The sequence below is a fragment of the Ornithodoros turicata genome, chromosome 6 (assembly GCF_037126465.1).
Source record: "Ornithodoros turicata isolate Travis chromosome 6, ASM3712646v1, whole genome shotgun sequence".
Classification (NCBI taxonomy): Eukaryota; Metazoa; Arthropoda; class Arachnida; order Ixodida; family Argasidae; genus Ornithodoros; species Ornithodoros turicata.
The window spans coordinates 2,118,524-2,138,377 of NC_088206.1; the positions used below are offsets into that span (position 1 = coordinate 2,118,524).

At 45.9% G+C, this 19,854-nt stretch overlaps 1 protein-coding gene across 15 annotated transcripts in view; it reads left to right on the forward strand.

Moving 5' to 3' along the window:
• The window catches only part of LOC135398808 (microtubule-actin cross-linking factor 1, isoforms 1/2/3/4-like), a 191,860-nt gene that overhangs the window by 78,977 nt on the left and 93,029 nt on the right, over positions 1 to 19,854 (forward strand). For all 15 annotated transcript variants that reach the window (XM_064630287.1, XM_064630298.1, XM_064630289.1 and 12 more), the window contains 2 exons: positions 756 to 833; positions 7,634 to 7,726. In XM_064630287.1, the coding sequence (XP_064486357.1) occupies positions 756 to 833; positions 7,634 to 7,726 (171 nt within the window). The remainder of the gene's footprint in view (positions 1 to 755; positions 834 to 7,633; positions 7,727 to 19,854) is intronic.

The following is a 19,854-nucleotide window of genomic DNA, read 5'->3' on the forward strand; positions in this document are numbered from 1 at the left end:
CGTTGTGACGTGGCAGTGACGTGGCATGTTCGTGAGCTCCTCCCACTGATGGTCACTTTTCGTGCTAGCGGCATTGAAATATGACAAACTGCGCTCTTTTTCAATGCGACAACCATGGTTTTCATAAAAGAAAATGTAAGATACACAACGGCGAAGTGTCTTCGGGATAAGGGGGGGGGGGGGGGGGGTAGCGTAGAATATAGAAGCTGAACTTAGTCTATAAACAGGTTTGTCCGATTTGGCTACTTTGCGCCAAATTAGCTACTTTCTGACTGTCGTCGCGCCGAGACTTGGGCAATGGCGACTTGACTATTTTCTAGCTACTTTTGTGGATACTGCGTTGCACTACATTCGGGGCTCCTCAGCACCTAAATTCGGGGGTCGTTTTCGCCGTGTGCTTGTTCGCATAATGCCGAAGTACGCACAGTGCGTTCATTCCGATCGATCGACCTTCTCTCAGTCGGTACGATAGCCTCCGGACTATTTTCTCTGTGTGCTGTAAAGTGCAGAGGGAATGCAGAGGTACTATAAAAAAAAAAAGGTTCTAGACCACATAATGTTTAAAAGCTACCAGTCCCACTGCTATAGTACAGCAATTCGTTCTGCTATAGCAGTACGAAACCGGCATACAGATATTGTTGTATGTATTTGCAGTACGTGTAGACCTTTGTATATGTATAAGTTTTGTACGAGGTTTTCACTTTTGCATAATTTAGTTTACTTTGAATGTCTCAATTGTTTCCTTTCCTTGGCAGCCCCGCGAGAAAGGACGGATGCGGTTTCACATGCTTCAGAATGTACAAACAGCACTCAACTTCCTCAGGTATCGAAAGGTAAGCAATTTCGCAATGGCTCTTCAAAAAAACAAACAAAAAAAAACATGCGAGTGCAGCGTTCGTGGGCCTTGTAAAGATGGGCGTTCACGTTCCATTGTTTGACCAAACTAACGTAACCACTTACTGAGAAAATAACTGTAACTACCTGGTTCAGTATAACCAGTTACAATAGCTAACTACTTTCGCTTAAATATCTCATGTTCTCTCCTATAATTTTGCAAGCTATACGTTTCCTCGCACCATCTGTTGCGAACTAGTATATTCCTGGCTCAGATAAGCTCTACTTGTGTCTTGCGCGTGCGCAGAACCACCAACGCTATCCCTTACGTACGCAAAGGCGACAGCGTACGTTATTCGAAATCTCACTAATGTCCTGCCCTCGTTGGTTCTTAGGGAGTGACGTTTTCTCGTTTTTCCGCAGAAGGAATTCCGGCATACTCCCAACATCCGGTGTCTGCTCTTGTAATGCATTCCATCGAATGAAAGTCAAACTACGCCACTATTTCGCGTGGGATTTTTGACACCGTGGTTAGTGATCCAGGAGGATTAAAATGAGACTATAGTTTCGAAATAGACTGGGACGGATGCGACAGTCTCTTATTCGTTTATTTAATAATGAGTTTTAAGTGCCTCGCGCGCTATCGCCTTTGCGTACGTAAGCCGTTGGTGCTTCTGCGTACTTGATGAACACACTTGTATTTATATAGACACAGAAGATCGGGAAGCGCTGCTTATCAAGAGCAGTGATAACTAAATAAGCACGTAATCCATCGCAGTCACGGAAACGGAAGTAGAAATGGCAAGAGAAGAACTGGGTGTGGCAGCCACACCCAGTTCTTCTCTTATCATTTCGTGACTGACCGCAGTGGATTCCGTCGATAAGCACCGCTTCTATCAACTCCCTTCTAGTCCCTTCCCTTGTGCAAAACTTTAGTTCCTGAAACAGTGGTCTGCACCTACAACTCATGACATGTCGTTTGAACGGTAAGCGTAAAGTGCTATCCAAACTTCTTTGATGTTCCCTGAGGCGAATATTGATCACTTTACCACACGCCATTTTAAATTGATAAACCTCCGTGGCACAATCCCTGAACCTGCATAGCACTTTACCCCTGCACTGTTAGAACAAAATGCCATAGGTTGTGGGTGCAGTCCACTCTTTCGGGAATGTAAAGTTTTGCACAAGGCGGTGGACGGGATTAAAAGGGAGTTGATAGATGATATGACATAGATGACTAAAATTCATTATTCATAACTTATTAATTAGATGTTTTCTGGGAAATGCGAGATTGCAGAATTGGAGATAGCCATTATTCAAGTCCATCGTCCCTATTAAGCTATACCTGTGGACCGAACGTTTATTTTGAAACATAAATTGCCAAATTTCGCTGTATGCAAGTGAGTCGAAAGCAAAACTACGCACTACTCGAGCCCAGAAAGAGCGACAGGCAATCCACGTACGGGAGGGTCACGTGCTTTGGAGCGATGGAGCTGACTGGAGTAGCCGCTAATCTGTTGACCAGTTAGGACCCAGGTCGCGTCGCGTCGAAAAGCGCGTAGTTCTGCTCATTTGCATAGCGAAATTTGACTAATTCGTTCGCTTCTCCAATTCTGCTATCTCGCATTTTCAAGAAAACATCTAATAAATATGTTAAATTAATTAATTTTAGCGAATTAGTCGCCCAGTAGTTGCATATACGCTGTCCTACAGGATGTCCTGATAAAAACAGAAAAAGAAAAAAGAAATACACCCTGTATACCAAAGTTGCGGATTCAAAACCGACCTCGGGCGTCTACAACTTTGCGACATGATACACGTTGCTCAGATACGATATGCATGCGAGACTTTGGCGCAAAATTGATCCACGCGCCAACCACGGTGCCAGGGTGTCTACCAACCTGGAAAACCTGGAAAACAGGGAATAGTCAGGGAATTTTGACGTGACTGGAAAGGTCAGGGAATTGTCAGGGAATTCGGCTAAAAAGTAGCTGAAGTCAGGGAAAATCGTAGGCAAGTGCCGTGATGATGCGCGGCGAATCATGAGTGCCGACCGGTGGTTGAGAGGCGATGCCGCAGCAACGTTACTGCGAGCAGCAGTTCACGAGTATGACAAGCTCTGACGCAGAAAAGTAGGGTAGCCCCACTAATACTTAATAAATAGTCTGTTTTATGTTGGATCTGGTATCAAAACGTATGAGCAGGCACCAAGTTCCCTTTTGTTTTTGTCAGGGAATTCGCTTGAAATAGTCAGTGAAAACCTGGAAAAGTCAGGGAATTTGAAGGCTGCAGTTTGGTAGACACCCTGGGTGCCGTCGTTCATGATCATACTTGTACCTCTACGTAAAGCCACAGATTGTCGTCTATCATTATTGCTTACACTTGTACGAGAGGAAACCATTAAAGCCCTTTTTTATCGCTCCGTGTTATCATCCCAGCCTTGAGCGTCAAGCGCTCAGCGTCTCTGTCTGAGACTTCTTTGAATGGGACATGCATGCATAAAGCACATGACCATTAACTAGGCTGGGAGGTATAGTCGCGATAAATGGCGATGCAATTAGAAGTGTCCCAGTATACATAAAATTGCGCGAAACGACCATGTTGGTGCACGAAGGTTATTATTTTTTGCAGTCGATTCTATCGGGGGGGAAGGACAGAGAGTAATGGCAGTAATCACGCAGTCATTGCTAAATGCTAATTGCGAGTAAGGAAGAGAACTGGTTTCCGTGTGTCCTTTTTTTTAATCAGCATGTTTGACGTCGTTCCGCAACTGGTGCCATGAATGCTGGGACGCGGAATGTTTTATTTATGTTCCGTCGTGTGGCGTATTCGTTCCTCGAAATTCGTGATTTCATTCTCCATGTGGCATGTTGACCATGCCCCTATTGTTACGTGTTGATATTCGTCTGGAAAGTCTCGGGAAAACCCAGGGAAAACCTCAGACAGCACAGCCGGTGACAGGGTTCGAACCCGTGTCACCTCCCAGTCTCGCACTGTGCCACGGGAGCTGGTCCATTGAAATACACAGAACAATAAATACATTGCGTATTGACCACGTAGAGAGGGGGAAAACGGTATACAGTGAACCCTTGTTATTATGACCATGGTCGTTCCCGAAAATTTTGGTCATAATGCGGAATTGTCATATTAACGGGGGGATTTGCAGAGGTTTCACTGCATTGTTCCCCAGGAGTATGGTCGTAAAGCGCGTATGTCAGATTATCGGGGGTCGTATTAACGAGTGTTCACTGTATATGACAATTATTCGACGGAAAGACAAACATTCTATAATCGTATTTTTCGTGCAGAGCTCTCAGCCTTCATTTCACGAAGACCAGTTTGTCTCGTCCACGTTTTCCAAATCAAATCACGTTCGCGCCGTCAGGTAACTTCATTCTAAGGAGAGTGAAAGGAGGATGAAAATGCTTATTATATTACTCCAACACGAGCCACGCGTGGAACACGACACATTTAGTATTCGAGGAAGCACTTTGTCACTTTAACCTCGCCTACGATTGTTGTTTTCTTTTCCTCGTAAATGTCAGAGTCGGCTAGAATTGCCGAGACGCGCGGCGCCGTCGTGCAGCCAAGTGCGCCTGGCCCGCCCGCAAAATGTCTAGTTCTCGAAAACAAACAAACAAAAGGCAGATGGTACACAGCATGGCCGCCAGGTGACGCCACTTCATTGGCCTCATTCTACAACTGCCGTGGAAAAGTAAAGTTTCGCTTTCAGAGTTGTTTTAATTACTCGCACACGTCATCCTTGACGTCCTTGGATACGTACGTATCTGATTTATTTGTGTCCCGAGTGATATTGCTCGTGGATTGAAGGTCAAGACTGGGACGCGGTAGCTTTCGAAACCACCGGGGTGTGCTGTCGGAGGTCTTCCCCGCGTTTTTTTTTTTTTTCGGCCAAGGTTCTCGCTCAGGTCAGCCCCGGAAGCATTATCTGTCTTCCGCCGCTTCCCGCTGTCTGCTTCGTCTTGTCCACGTTTGCATATGCAGCGTTCATACAGCGAGAGCTGTTTCGCGGTGCTCACACTGAACAAGAGAAAGAAGGCGGAAGTGCGCGTGCACCTCCACTACTTCTTCTCTCTCTCTTTATCCGTCAACTAACGGCCAATAATTCGATCAAATATCAAGTTTTATACTTTGTGATAACACAATTGTGGGAAGATACTAAAATGCCGGGACAATACGGAACACAGAGATACAGGAAAGTAAGTTAATTGCGCATAATGTAAAACCCCGAGACTAGGGAACACGAAAGGACAGACACAAACACGAAGTCTCAAAAGTTAATTGTCTTCCTTCCTTTTACACTAAACCAGCCTGGTACTTCCTTTACACCCACAAACGCCACACAAACGCCACAAATGCTAAAACAGGCGTGCAGGAAGCCAACGCAATACACAATACCGTGATGCGCATTTTATGACCTTTCATCGCTTTGTGTAATGTGTAATTGTGTAACATCATTGTGGGTTGCCCAAGTTTCTCTCTATTTGCTCTTTGAGTGTCCATTGGTCGAATGGTGCCCCCGTCCTTGGACGCAATTGGCTACCATTGCGACGACAGCCATTGTGACGCCCTTCCTGTGGACATCACGCAAATGCGGTCCCACCACTCCCATAAAGAGTCCTTGAGTGGCATTTGAATGTGGCCACTGCGGAAGCGCCGATGGCCGGACATCTCAAGGCTGTTCTTTCACTGTCTGTCCATGTTTGCGTGTGTCTGTTTAGATGTTGTCGTGGGCGTACCTCTGGATAAAGTGATCGAAATCCCCGTTGCAAAATGAACTGCTGGAAATAAATGTTTCGTTGAGGGACCCATTAAAGACATAAAACTAATGAAATGTTCCGAGAGTTCCAGAATCAGCTCGGTTACGTCACAGGTCTCCGGATCGACTCGCTATATCAGCTGGGGGTAGCTAAGAGTAGTGACGTCAGAGCTGTCTCGGCATCGAAATCTATATGGTCGTCTGCCTTTGATGCAGCTCGTCTCGGCTGCATCATGGAAGACGCCCGGAAACTGCAGTGCGGATTTTGCGACCTCATATTTTCTTCAGAGCAACATGCACGGAACCATACATGCAACACACATCACCTCGCTGCATGTGGAGGTCCAAGGCTGCTTTTATGCGTCTTAGAGCTAGCTCCGTCCAAGAACATTTCTCGGAATGCGCTGCAAAACTTGGACGATCCGATAATACGTATATTAACCAACAAAATGTAGCTACCGCTAAAATGTATAGCTTTCGTTCGCGAAACCGACTTGGACATTACATCGAAAATTCGTGAAGTCGAGAGTTTAACTATAGTGACATAGGATTTTTAAACATGGCGTATCATCTTATGAAGCAACCGAGAATTTTCTTTGTTTCGAGGCCGTGAATTTCGCAACCGCACCGGGAATATCGAGGCCCTCCCGTTGTCGTTAAATTGCCGCCAGGGAGAGGATACAACCCTGTTTTAGTGTACCCTGTTTTTTTGTGTACCACACACGCTAAATAGTATAGTACATGGTATACATTGCATAGGTGTGTGTTGTCATCAAGTAGGAGGACCACAAATGGGGGTATAGACCTATCATTTCCTCTGTAGTAGCTGGTATCTTGGAGTAGAAGATACATGTGGCATCTAGCAGAACGTCGTCTGGTGTCTCTCTGAGAATGTGTGGATTCGAACCACACCATTTGATTAATTACCGTTCGTTAATCGATATATGTAGTATCCTATAGCGTACCTGATGCCTCTAGTACTACACAGTATCTAAAGCATGGTACATGGTGATGTGCGGTATCCAGTGGTGGAAGTACCAACTAATGTTGCGATTCTGTCCTGTAACATGCATGACAGACAGCAGACGAGACTCGAAGGGCGATAATTTGTTTAGCAGGATACGATGAACATAATCTGAGCTGACTCTGCCTCCCAAAAGCAGATCAACAATAACGAATTAGCGCATAGATTTTCTTTCGATACCGAATCTAATGTGATACCGAAAAATCTTTCAGCTCACAGCTGTGACATGGCTCACTGTAGCTTATGAGAATGACACTGGACATTGCCAGCCAGAAGTGATGGATGAACGTTAATTGTCATGAATGCTCATTGTAATTTCCGATGGGCATTTATTATTCTGTTCTTCGGGCACTCCTCGATAGCTCAGTCGATAATGTGTTGTTTTGCTGAGCTCAAGATCGCGGGTTCGATCCCGGCGGAGGAGGGTAGCAATTTGGGGGAGGTAAACATTGAGTCAAAATTGAGCCAAACATTGAGTGTCTGAGGTTTCCGGCGCACGTCAGAAGAACACCGGGTGGTCGAAATTAGCCGACGTCCCTGCGGCATGTGCAACATGTCGTCTCCATACTATATGCAGACAAACCTTATACCCTTCTTTTTTCTTAATAAATATGTCCCCCTCTTTACGTGTAACATCGCGGCACCATTTATTCTGTTCTGGAGGTACTAATTGTGTTTTTTTTTCTTCTTCTTGAAACCGAAAAAAAGAAGAACCCCGCATTAATTGTACAGTACATTTACCGTTATCTTACTGCGTTGCAGAAAAGGTGTATATACCATATAGTTCGTACAGAATCCCGCTGTATGAAGTAAATTTCCGCGATGTTCATCATCATCCATTCATCTATGTTGTTGTTGCTGTTGTTGTTGTTGTCCGCGATGTTCATCCTCACACGTATATACGAACGCTGCACTCCGAGCTTTCTAAATCTATAGTGGACATCATTAGGGATTTGTCTGTAAAACGAGTGGTGTCTTTTGCTTCGTCTCTATAGATAAAGCTGGTGAACATCCGAGCGGAAGACATCGTCGATGGAAACCCCAAGCTTACTCTGGGACTCATCTGGACCATCATCCTCCACTTCCAGGTACGTTTGTCACTTTCACCTGATCGGTATATACACGTTACATGCGCGTGTGTGAAGTTCGGCAAGAAGAAACGTCGTCGTATATGCCGGCTCCTGCAGTACACTTCGCATGTCTTCCGTATGTCTTCTCTGCTGCTGTAGCTATACGTATACGATCCTTAGTATAAAATCCTTAGTTACGATACGCTCGCTTGTTTTACTGTAAAATTATCTGAAAAGAATAGCCGTATCTACCTGCCTACGAGTGTGCCAGTTCAAGTAAACTTGGCACGTACCGTAATTTCACGCGTATAAGCCGCACCGCAGATAAGCCGCAGGACGCGTTTTTTGGGACGTTTTGAAAATTTTCTGGCAGATAAGCCGCACCCGCAGATAAGCCGCGGACAATACGAGACGACTGATTTGTGCGACAAAGGAGACCATAGAGAAGGCCATAAACCCTGTGGTCCATACTCCGGGATCGGCACAGTGTACAACAGAGGAGGTCAGTTCTGGGGTTCTACCAAGATCGGATTGTGCCCTTGTCGGGTGTTTTTCGTGGACTGATGGGTCAGTGATCTTCCAGAAGACGTGAATCACTGTCACCACTTTCCTTAAAGCTGCTTGGGGGAATGCACCAGGAAGATCAATCTACTCGAATATCCCCCCCCCCCCCTCGAATGTGGACCCGTCCCTGTTACGCACTGTTCGTGCATCGGCAGGGCAGTGCTGTTCCAGAGACACTGTCGTCCCTTTCGTTAAAATCGGCGTATGGGGAAAATGCCAGGAAAAAATAGTCATCAGATAAGCCGCACCGGTGGATAAGCCGCGGGGCGCCCGTGAGAAGAAAAAAATCGCGCATAAGCCGCGGCTAATACGCGTGAAAATACGGTAAGTATGTCTTCCCTGGTACTGTAGCCATTCGTGAGATCCTTAGTACAAGCATTAGTACCGGTAATGACGCAGTTTGCGTCAACAACGTGGCCCGGCTCCGTTACATTTCGCGTATCCTTGTCTCCCTTGGGATCCTGCAAGATTCCCTCTTCACCGTGTAGGTCCCAGATGTATATTAAGATATTACTCAATGTATAGACTCCTGTTCCTCGTACGATGTCTAGTGGAAGATATACATGTCATCCCGCGTAGTAAGAGAGAAACGTACAGTGCTGCCGCGTCGCCACGATCATGCACAGTCATCACCGCAAATCAAGGCTGTCAGCACCTCCCTATACAGTAGATACAGGCTATTACTTACGCTATACAACACTCTCTTTACGTCGTCACCGGGCAGAGCAATTGAAGGAAGCCTTCAGTGTGTGCCGGGTGATTCCACCCTTGACCGTCACTTGGAGAGGCTATAATTTGCCCTTCGTGTCGCTGCCTTGTGACAGGGTGTTTCTCACGTCAGATGAAGATGGATGGGACGAGATAATGGCTGTCATCCTTTCGTAACAGTGCTCGTTTAGCGAAGACGAACGTTTTTTTGGATTGAATTTAGTTTAGCCGTTCTAGAAATTTAATTGCGCTTGACAAGGTGTAGTTCGACGTAAAAAAAGAAAAAGAATAAAGCTCGCGAAACGTTTCCAATGCGTGTTTAGTCAGCTTGAAACGAAGCAGAGGTAATTGGGTATGATAGATGCCAACCAATAAATGAAATGACGATGAGTGAGTGTTTGAGATAGGTAGAAGGCAGGGCCGTCGAGAGGGAGGGGGCAGCCCGGGATGGCGCCCCGGGGCCCGGGCCTCCTCTGGGGCCCGCACGACTCAAAGGCCCGTTGTAGTCATATAGAGTAGAAATACTTAGACTATGTTATCGAGACGTGAGGAGGGGGCCCCGGGCATGACCCATCCCCGGGGCCCGTAAGTTCTCTCGCCGCCTCTGGATAGAAATATATAGCTAGAAAACTCAGAGTATTATCGGGTTATTCTGGAAACTGTGTAGGGCCCACTCGACGTCTTTGTTGTCAGAAAGTAGAAAGAAAGCAACAGAAACGAGTTCTAGCGAATAATGAAGCGTTACCCCATCAGTTATGAGGCAGCGCCTTGGCCGCGCGCCGTCAGATCTTTGTACCACATGCATTGTGCGCGCTGACCTACACCATCTACAGGTTTTCCCGGCGATTTTAATCCAAGTCCCAGCTAAATTAATCCACGTCCCATAAAGTTTGCATGGAACGTGGATTAATATCGATTGCGCTTGGATTAAAATCACCGGGAAATCCTGTGGTTGTGAACCGCGCCGTCTACCAGCGGGAACGCGAGGTCTCGTCGACCACCGCCCTTTTGGTGCTAGCTGCGCATCTGGTCCAGTCCCGCTCATATGTATCGAGGTCTCCGTCACTTTGGGGGGTTTCTGTCGTCAACCGGCCCCTCCACAATGCTTTGATCACCTGAACTGCCACCTCCACCATCATCTTTCGTTATCTACAATTGGCACTAGGGCAGCGCCCAGCCTGTGTGTGTGTGTGTCAGTTATTTATCAATAATGAATAGACGGCATAATGAAATCAATGCAAAAATAATTCACTCTTAGAATTCTTCTTCCCAGTTAACGAATATTTGTTGTTTTCGCGACCTATAAGCTTATGCTGCTTTTGGAAGAAAATGTAATATTTGTTAATTTCGCAGTTATCCGTATGCAACCGAGCGCCCTGCAAATTTACAAATATTGCGGTCCCATTTCCACACACTCACATCTCACTCTCACGCACCTTACTCTCGTCTCTTTCTCTCTCTCTCTCTCTCTGTGCGTGTGGTGTGTGTGTGTGTCGTTTTGTCTCTCTCATCCTTCTCTCGCCTCTCATTGCCCCCCCCCCCCTCTTCTTCCACTTATTCGTTGTTCACTTATGGATAACAAGCCGACACTCCGTTTGGCTGGCCTTTCCGTTTTTCTTTTTTGATTGTTTGTTTCTCATTTAATAATTTTATTTATTTATTTATTTATTTATTTATTAAAATTTATTAAAATTTATTTATTAAAATAAAATAAGACCCCCCCTCGGCAGGTGCAATACATTCACGAGGAGGCGTCTCCTATTCTCGAGTACAGTGTACTTCTTTTCTGATCTCGCTTCTTGTTCGTGACGTCACGTTTCTTGGCCATACCCTCGTTCCGGGTTTCTCCTTTCCTAGCGGCCGGCACGCGCGACTCTTCCGTCTGCCGAGGGATGGCGCAGCGCTCCAGGGACGGACGGGGAATACTCTCACTGGGAATGAGATAGCACATGTGGAGAGAAGGCTTTATCTCCTTCTTTCTTGTTTAGCAGTCTCACCCAGTTGAAAATATACTTCAAATATTTTGTTTCACATTTCGCAAATTCTGACTTTCAGAGACCTCCTAAGATACCGCGCACACTAGAAGAAATAAGAAGGACAATAAAGCACTTGAAGGAGCACAGACGAGACAAATAACACGCTGGAATAAACAATAATTTGACAAATAACAGAGCGCAAGAAAGAGACACAGACTTATCATTAAAACCCCCAAGACTAGGGGACCACGACAACAGGCACACGCGGGCGTAGTCTCAAACACATCTGAAATTTACTAGACAGACGGACAATACTTAACTTATTAAGTTTCGTTTCGATTTTAAGAAAAAATTTAACTTTTAACTTTAAATGTGCCGCCTTGCACCTTGTTTTCTTTTTTAAATTTTGTCCGTCTGTCTAGTAAATTTCAGTTGTGTCAGTGTCTATGTGTTCGGAGTTTCCTAGTCTGGGTGTAATATGCATTCGAATCACCAGCTCGCTTGGTTTTTAGCACTTCTTTCATTGAGACACGGACGACTAGCGAGGTTTTGTTGCTTGTTTGTTGGGATCCCCTCTAAGCCGTTCCTTCCGAAACTAACATCATCTCATATACGCGCGAAATCGACCTTCAAGGCCCGACGGAAAGAACGCACAAAAATAAGCGACACGTATTGCGTAACCCGCAAGACACAACAGGCCGGGATTGTCTTATTTCGGAATAACCTTGGAGAGGAATATAACATTACCTGTAAAATAATAAACGCTTAGAAAAAAAAAAAAAAGTTGCCAGAATGGCGCAGAGAAAGAAGCTCTTATTTGCGGAGATTGGGTGTGGCGATGGAGACGTTTGATTTATAAGCACCTATTGTGTGCAGATTGGCTGCCGGCCCTTTGATTGGCTGTCGCCTGTGTGTAAACACGGAAGCCGCCCTCCTCGCCTCGTGCTACTTCATTTCCTCACACACATCTCATCCACGTTTTTATTTTTTATTTTTTTTTAAGTTTTTTTCTTTATCACATCACTGTCACACACCAGCTCCGGAGGCATAGTGGTTAGGATGATCGCTTTCCACGCAGAGACTGGGAGGGGATACGGGTTCGAATCCTGTCACTGGCTGTGCTGTCTTAGGTTTTCCCTGGGTTTTCCCGAAGACTTTCCAGACGAATGTCGGCACAGTTCCCCCTGAAGTCGGTCCAGGACGCACACTAACCTCCCTTGTCCCCCCCCCCACTCCTTCCTGCTGTCCTCTCTCCATCTGTCCACATCTGTACGGCGCTTATAGCCACAGTTGCTTCGCGGCGCTAACACAGAATTTAAAAAAGTTTAAATTATACGGCGCTTCGTACTCGACTCGATAGTTTACTCATCCAAAGTCTGAGTGGTTTATGACGTCATTGGTGGCCGCCAACGGTACAATGACAACGCCACCTATAGGTACAGAAGGCCTGTTCATTGCCTCCTTTCCCTCCTTCGCTACGTGCACATTAAGAGACAGAATTCGTCTGCTACTGAGATTCATTGTACAGTGAACCCTCGTTAATATGACCCCCGATAATCTGACATACGCGCTTTACGACCATACTCCTGGGGAACAACGCTGTGAAACCCCTGCAAATTCCCCCGTTAATATGACAATTCCGCATTATGACCAAAGTTTTCGGGAACGACCATGGTCATAATAACGAGGATTCACTGTATTCTGCGAGTTCAAGAACCCGCAAATGACTGCAGCTCACCTGGAACCCGCAGACCTAAATATATTTAGACAAGAAGTGCGAGACGCTTTCCAGAAAAAAAAAATCCGTTTTGAGAAAGATTTTAGACCTTTTTGCGCTTTATTTCCAAGTTTTCCCATTTAGTACGCGGGGACGTTCAATCACAACTCGCTGGCGACGACAGTGGTTCGTCCTCATGGCCACTACCGGTGAAAGCACGTTCGTGATTGGCTGCGGCCTTTGAAAACACGTTCCTCATTGGCTGACTCTTAATTGTTACGTCATGGCGACGAATAAGCAGGCTGTCTCTATCCAGGTGGTGTTGACCATGGCCACATTTGTCCGCCTACGTTTTACTGCAAGAATATTGGATGAAACTTTCTGACACGATGGAAATTGAAGTTTTGAGGCTGGAACACGGAAGAAAGGACAAAGACACAGCTGGCTAACCTTTTCAGTGACTTCTTTCCTTCCTTCTTCAAACTTTCTGGGTTCGGAAGTTCGCGTAGTTACTGGCGTCGAAAGACGTCACAAAACGATGCGCGGGCACAGCAGTCGCATTGCTCAAATGTTTTTTGCCGGTGACCCAATGTCGCAGTCATTTTTCTCCTCACGGGCGTATTGATGTTTGCGATGACACGTAACTTCCCCAGAGAAGCATTGCGGGAGTTGAGCACGAACGTTCGCAAGGAACAAGATATAGGTCTATGGGCACCTCTGTGACTAAACTTAATATAAGACACGTAATGGTGACGATGCTGATTGTGATGCCTCAAGTATGCATAATTCGTAAAGCGCACATAAAGCTTACGTAAGAGCAAACTTGCCTGCGTTTACATTACAAACACGTACAAAGGGCGTTTACTTACATTTTACAAACACATACAAATGGTGGTGGTGGTGGTGATGTTGAAAGGGCTTGCCGTTGTCGGCCTCACGTATGTGGGCAACGTCACGACTGACGCCCTGGGGAAAATGTGCGTCCTGGGCCGACTTCTGGGGGAACTGTGCCGACATATGTCTGAAAGCGTCTGAGGAAAACCCAGGAAAAACCCCAGACACCACAGCCGGCATTGGGATTCGAACCCGGGTACCTCCCAGTCTCGACGTGACACACACATACAAATGGCACTACACAACGGTCACTCAACGAACCAATCACGACCACACTTTTCGCCCTGACGGTGGAAAGGAGCGTCATTTAATGTAGGTCATTCTTATTCGAAAACGAATGGTCGCTACCTAATAATTCTGTTACTATACCTTCATTATTTATATCCCCTCAACCATGTTCTATACACGCCATTGAACCAGTTTCTCGCCAGTCCATGTAGCGTGTAGGCTTGACGTTCTGAGAGTAACGGAGATAGCAGAGGCTGATTCAAATATGTGAGACAGACTAAGCATTCGATAGGCTCCAAATGCAGCGCCTGGCCAAGAAAACGCTCCTATATAAAAGATCATCCGCGGGTGGGCCCGTTGAATTATGATAACGTAAAGCAAGGCCTGAGATCGGATAACAAGCACCTTTTTTTGTGTGTGCTTAGAATTCGAACTTATCTGAAAAATAAAAATAAAATAATTAAAGTTAAGATAGAACTAAACAATAATAATAATAAATAATAATTAAGGTAAAGAACTCGGAAAAGTTGGCAGAAAACGTAGCAAAAAATTATTTCAGCAACCGCTGTAACGCAGAAGAAAATTGTAACTGACGCATTCGTGACAAACGAAGTTATTTTTCTTTTTTATAATCAATCAATCAAAATCAAACATTCAAATTCAATCAAAATTCTACGTTCAAAACACTGGAGTCTGCGCTCCCGAACCCGACTTAGGCAACTTGAGGCTTTGTTTGTATCTGTCCCTTCTATGTTGTTCCGCCCTGGAAACATCAGTTTCTCTCCGATCACTAGTTTTTCTCTATCCATAAATTCTAAATCGCTACGGTAGCATTCCACCGTGTTTGCTGAAAATCCAGTAAAAAATTGAATGCACATCCAGGGTTATCGACCCTTTAAATTAATGCCAGGATCTTACGCGTGTCCGTCTACGGTAAACAACAGGTGGCGTTTCGCCAACCGTCCCACTTTGTACGCGGTCCATTGAGCTCTAACGTCAGACTGCCTTACGCGCAAGAACGTCCTTCGTAGTAAAGGACACTCGTAGTAGCCAGGAGATAGTCAGATCCATCTCACATGAGAGGTAAAACTGGGTTAGCTCGGTGGGTGAGGAACAGGTGCATTGAGCGTGGGCCACAGCGACAGGCTGTTATACACGCCCGGTCCGTGGGCGATTTCTTTTCATTGAGAACTTCTCTGCGGTTCGGCGTGGGACGCACTGGAAGAGTCGCAAGCTGTGCCAGTTAGGCCTCGCTGTTCCGGATACACGACAAAAATCGTTGCACGAGCGAACGTTTCCAGGTGACGTTCCACGCCGAAACTGTGAGGCGACGCGGGTTCGAACCCCTTCACCGGCAGTGCTGTCTGAGGTTTTTCCCTCGTGGTTTTTCAACCAGACATTCCGGACGAAAGTCGACACAGTTGCCCCTGAAGTCGGCCCAGGACGCTTACTATCCGCCCTGTCCCCAACTCCTTCCTGCTGTCCATGTCTGTGCTCCGCTCATATAGCCACAGTTAATTGCCACCGGGTTTGCCGGTCTGAACCCGCTCAAGCGACTTTGAGGTTCAGATGAATTGGGGAGATATAGTCGCTGCGTATGCACGGAACCCAATCCGTGGGCTCTGGGTTTTGAAGGCGCCCGATATTATTCGGAAATAGCGTGGGACGTCAAACGTGCCCCCCTAGTGCACTGCGTCGCAAAAAAAAGTTCCGTGAGAACTGAGGAAGACATATAAATCGAAGCACACATCGTCCAGTATAACGAATTCAACGACGCTATTTGGGAACAAAAATTGTAGTTTTCAAATTAAAAGCATTCTGTGCCCTGTGGTTACAGCTTGATAGTGCTCTGCCAGTGCAAAGTGTTCGCGTTTTGGATTCCGGTGGAGAAGTCCGTTTCTTAGAACTCTTCGTTTGCGTTACTTCCTATACAGTCGAACTCCTTTACAACGAAGCTCAGGGGACAGCAAAAAAAATTCGCAGTAAAGGAACTTTCGTTAAAAAGGATGTCCATTATTGGACCTATAGGCTTCAGCGGGACCGCAAAAAAAATTTGCTGTAGTGGTATTTTCGTTAAAAAGGTGTTCGCTATAAAGGAGTTTGACTGTACCTCGTTTATTGCGTTCATTCTAAAATTGCACGCACCTCTCCTAAAACTTCCTGATATCTTCAATTTCCATGGTTGCTTCGTTTATTAATTAGTTACTCGTTCAATACCTCCCGCAAACGAGATGCCGTCATGTTCTCGATGATGTTCGCACATAGCGCTCCCATATGTTTTTTTCTCTGGCACACCGCGTGGGTGCGCGACGGTCAGACCAAATTTGGAGTTGCGCTCGCCATCGTTGGGCGCAAATTGGTTGGGCGCGACCGCCGCGTCCCACGTGCATTCTGACAATATGTTTACGTGATCTTATTCGGCGGTGATTTTGTTGAAGTGGCACTGTAGCCTGCTGCCACCTGGTGGTGCTGACTGTCTAAACTGGTTTGGTGGCTTTTTCGTTACGGCAGGGGGACGACGCGCGTGGGGTGTGATTTTTATTGTTTTTCCCTTCGCGTTTCCTTTTTTATTTTTGTGCAAAAATGACAAATAATGGGGGACTGATGAAGAACAGTCGAGCTTTTTATGATAGCGGAATATCGCTCCATCGCAATAAAGTTGTTGTTGTTGTTCTGATAACGAGTTTCGTTTTTCAAATCGAGCTCGGTCCAGTCAAATTCGAGATAATTTCTTCGAACGTCGAATTCAAAGGGGAAGTTATATTTGGGAACTCTGAGCCGTGTAGAGGTGCCGGTGAAGAGAAAGTCATCAGAATATTTTTTTGATTGGATTCTTTGAGGGTGGTCCGTGTGAGTGTTCTAAGCCAGCAATGAGCCATTGGATTCATTTCTGAATAAATATTTTGATTCGCTTTCAAATGAAATTTTCCTTCTGACGGACGGAGCCATTTCCTGGTGCTCTTCTGGAATCATTGTTTAATTCGATTTAATGAATTTGTTTCGTTTCTGGAAACCTTTCGATTATTTTCGGTATACCTGTCGACCAAATTTCTTGATATACATTCTGACAGTCTGTTTATACAAAATTCGACTTATTTTTTTTTATTTTTTCTTTCCCATGTGTGTGTTCTTCTCGTTCCAGTAGGATAAATGTTTTAGTGCAAGTTTATTACGCTTTGAGTTCACCAGAATACATTTTGAACTTGAGACCCGTTGTTAAGCGGCAGTATATACGGAACTGGAAGGCTGGAAGTTGGCGCGACATCTTCTTACGAGCGAATCTTCCAACGGCGAAAACACCGTTGTGTAACACACACCGGTGGACAACGCGCACTGCTTCTTCGCGACACTTTTTATCGCTAAAGAAACAAGGGAAAGGGTACGTGCAGCCGAGACGACACACGTAGGTTCTCAGACACAGCAATAAATCTCAACTCAACTGGTTCATCTCAGCTTAAAAGCTAAAAATCTTCGAAGGGGTGCGAGAGCAATGCGTCTTTTATCCCTCTCGCATCCCTTCGAAGATTTTTAGCTTTTAAGTTGAGATGAACCAATAAATTTATTGCTGTGTCTGAGAACCTATGTGTACCGTCTTCTGTGTCCGTGTGTCTCGGTCTTCTTCATGGACTTTTTATCGCGTACAACGCGCGGTATACACCAGCCAGAAGCCACGCAGGTGCGACGTCGTCGCACTTTTCCTTCACGCGTCGCCTTCTTCCACCGGCTCTGACACACAACTATGCGGGGCGGGCAGTCCTTGTCTTCCACTTCAAAGAAGAGTGTGTGGCCTTGTTGGTCTTTTATATACGTAATTGTCTCCATTGCAAAACCTTGGTGCAATCGTACAGTCTCGACAGCTCTCGACATCTACAGCTACTGCATTGCGTTGGTACTGCGGTTGGGGATGTGGGTCGCGCTGTGATTTATAACGAATAGTCGGCAGCAGCTTCGCCGCGCCGCCGAGGCGATGACGTACTTCCATTGAATACTGAACGCATGGAAGCGGATCGGGGTATAAATTGGCGGCTTAGTCCAATAGAAAGCATCTCACCAAGCACGCTTCTTTTTAATGTCTAGCGTTATACCTTTCGACATTTAATAACCAGCTTTGCGTGACATTAAGCACTGGTGAATTATAAACTTACTGTTATTAGTTTTTTGTTTTGTTTTTGTAAATCCCGATTTCAGCCGATGTCTACCCCCCATATCCGATTTGCGCCTGAGCAGTGTTGAACATAATTTTTCCAGGATGTATGAGTTGACTTAACAGTTGCAGTAAACAGAACAAAACAAAGCAAAAAGAAAGCATGCATAGAAACACAACACTGCAGCCAGCACCGCCACCTGCATCATACGAGCCCCTAATACGTTGGAAACGAACCCCGATACCAATATAAAGACAGCGTACTAAGGCGTGGTTCGATACGACCAAGTACCTCATTTTTAATACCGAGGCTAGTATTATTATACCCGATATGTACGGAACGACCTTGGAAACCATTCGATGCGCATCGGAACGTGGCGCCGATAATTTATTCCACCGGCATCCTAGAAATTGTAAAGACCACTGACGGCCCATTGGATACGGCATCCGCTCATTGGTCCAAGGTCATGCTAATGACTGGGAGGGGGTGGGTTCGAATCCTGTCACCGGCGGCGTTGTTTTCCCCCGATTTTCCGGAAGATTTTCCAGGCGGGTGGCGGTCCAGGGTAGAGATGCGAAGCCCCGGAAAAAAACCCGGAAATTTTTTGAAAAAAAAACATTTTTTTCTGTTTTTTTTAGTCTCCGGGAAAATTGCCCAAAAATTTCCAGGCGACAAAATTCAAAAATGTAAATTTTCGTGAATTCGATGCGTTCAAACCCGCCAACAGTACCTTAGGTGTCTCTAATCCGCCATCAACCACCAACTTAGAGCTCCGTCTTGCTGCTCCAAGCTATCGCCGTCGCGTTCACATAATGTCGGAGTTCTGGTGTGAGTGGACGGGTTGTTCCAATTACCTATCACTGACTAGGCAGCAGTCTCGTGGGATGCTCTGCTCTGCATTTATGCCTAGAGGGTGAACACTACTAGAGATTCTAGCTCATTGTATGCTGTGGCTTGGCCGGCAATGCTTCGACTGGGCAGTAACCGGGTTTGTTTCCATTTTTTTTTTTCAATTTTTCGGAAAAAAACCCGAAAAAGAATACGTTTTTTTTTCGAGCGATTCAAAATTTCCGGAAATATTGCATTTCTAGTCCAGGGTGCACGCTGTCCCGATCTGACCACGGGATGTAGAGTGACCTAGAGAGTAGTACAGGGTGTGTGCAGGAAAACATGACCCGCATTTTTACATCTAACTCGTTGTCTACTTAGCCGAGGAACTTCCGGTGGCGCACGACGGCGCATTTATGCGTGCGAAATCTGTAGAAAAATTGTGGAAGCCATACCCAGCTTAAAAAATAAACGGAACAACGAAAACGTCGGCTTCCGTGCATCAGAATAGGGCAACATGGTGGACAATAGGGTGTATGTGAAAGGGCAACGTGGTGCACGTAGGAGAGTTGTGTTCAAGTACCGCTAGGGGAGCTATCGGTGCATAAATCGAAACGATGTCCCACATGGATGCTCATCGGCAGTACCCCTGGCGGTGCCTGCACATAACTCTCATGAGACCGAAATGCTCTACCATGCACTGTCATGACCGCCCTATTCTAATGCATGGAAGCCCATGTTTTCGCGCTCAGTTAATTTTTTTACGCAGAGTATGGCTTCCAGGATTTTTTTGTAGCTTTCGCACGCATAAATACGCCGTCGTGCGCCACCGGAAGTTCCTGGGCTAAGTAGACAACGAGTTACATGTAAAAATGCGGGTCATGTTTTTCTGCACACACCCTGTATATGCGTCCATCTATTCCCAGCCCTTCCCCGCTAGTCCTTGCTTCCTCATCACAGGTACTACAAAGCAAAATTCCAGCTAGCCCTGTGTCGTCTTTGTGTACGCGCACCTGGAATAACGGTGCCTAAAGAGCGATAAGATATGGGACCGATAGCGGTCAAAGTCTGCTCTCGGTGGCTGTA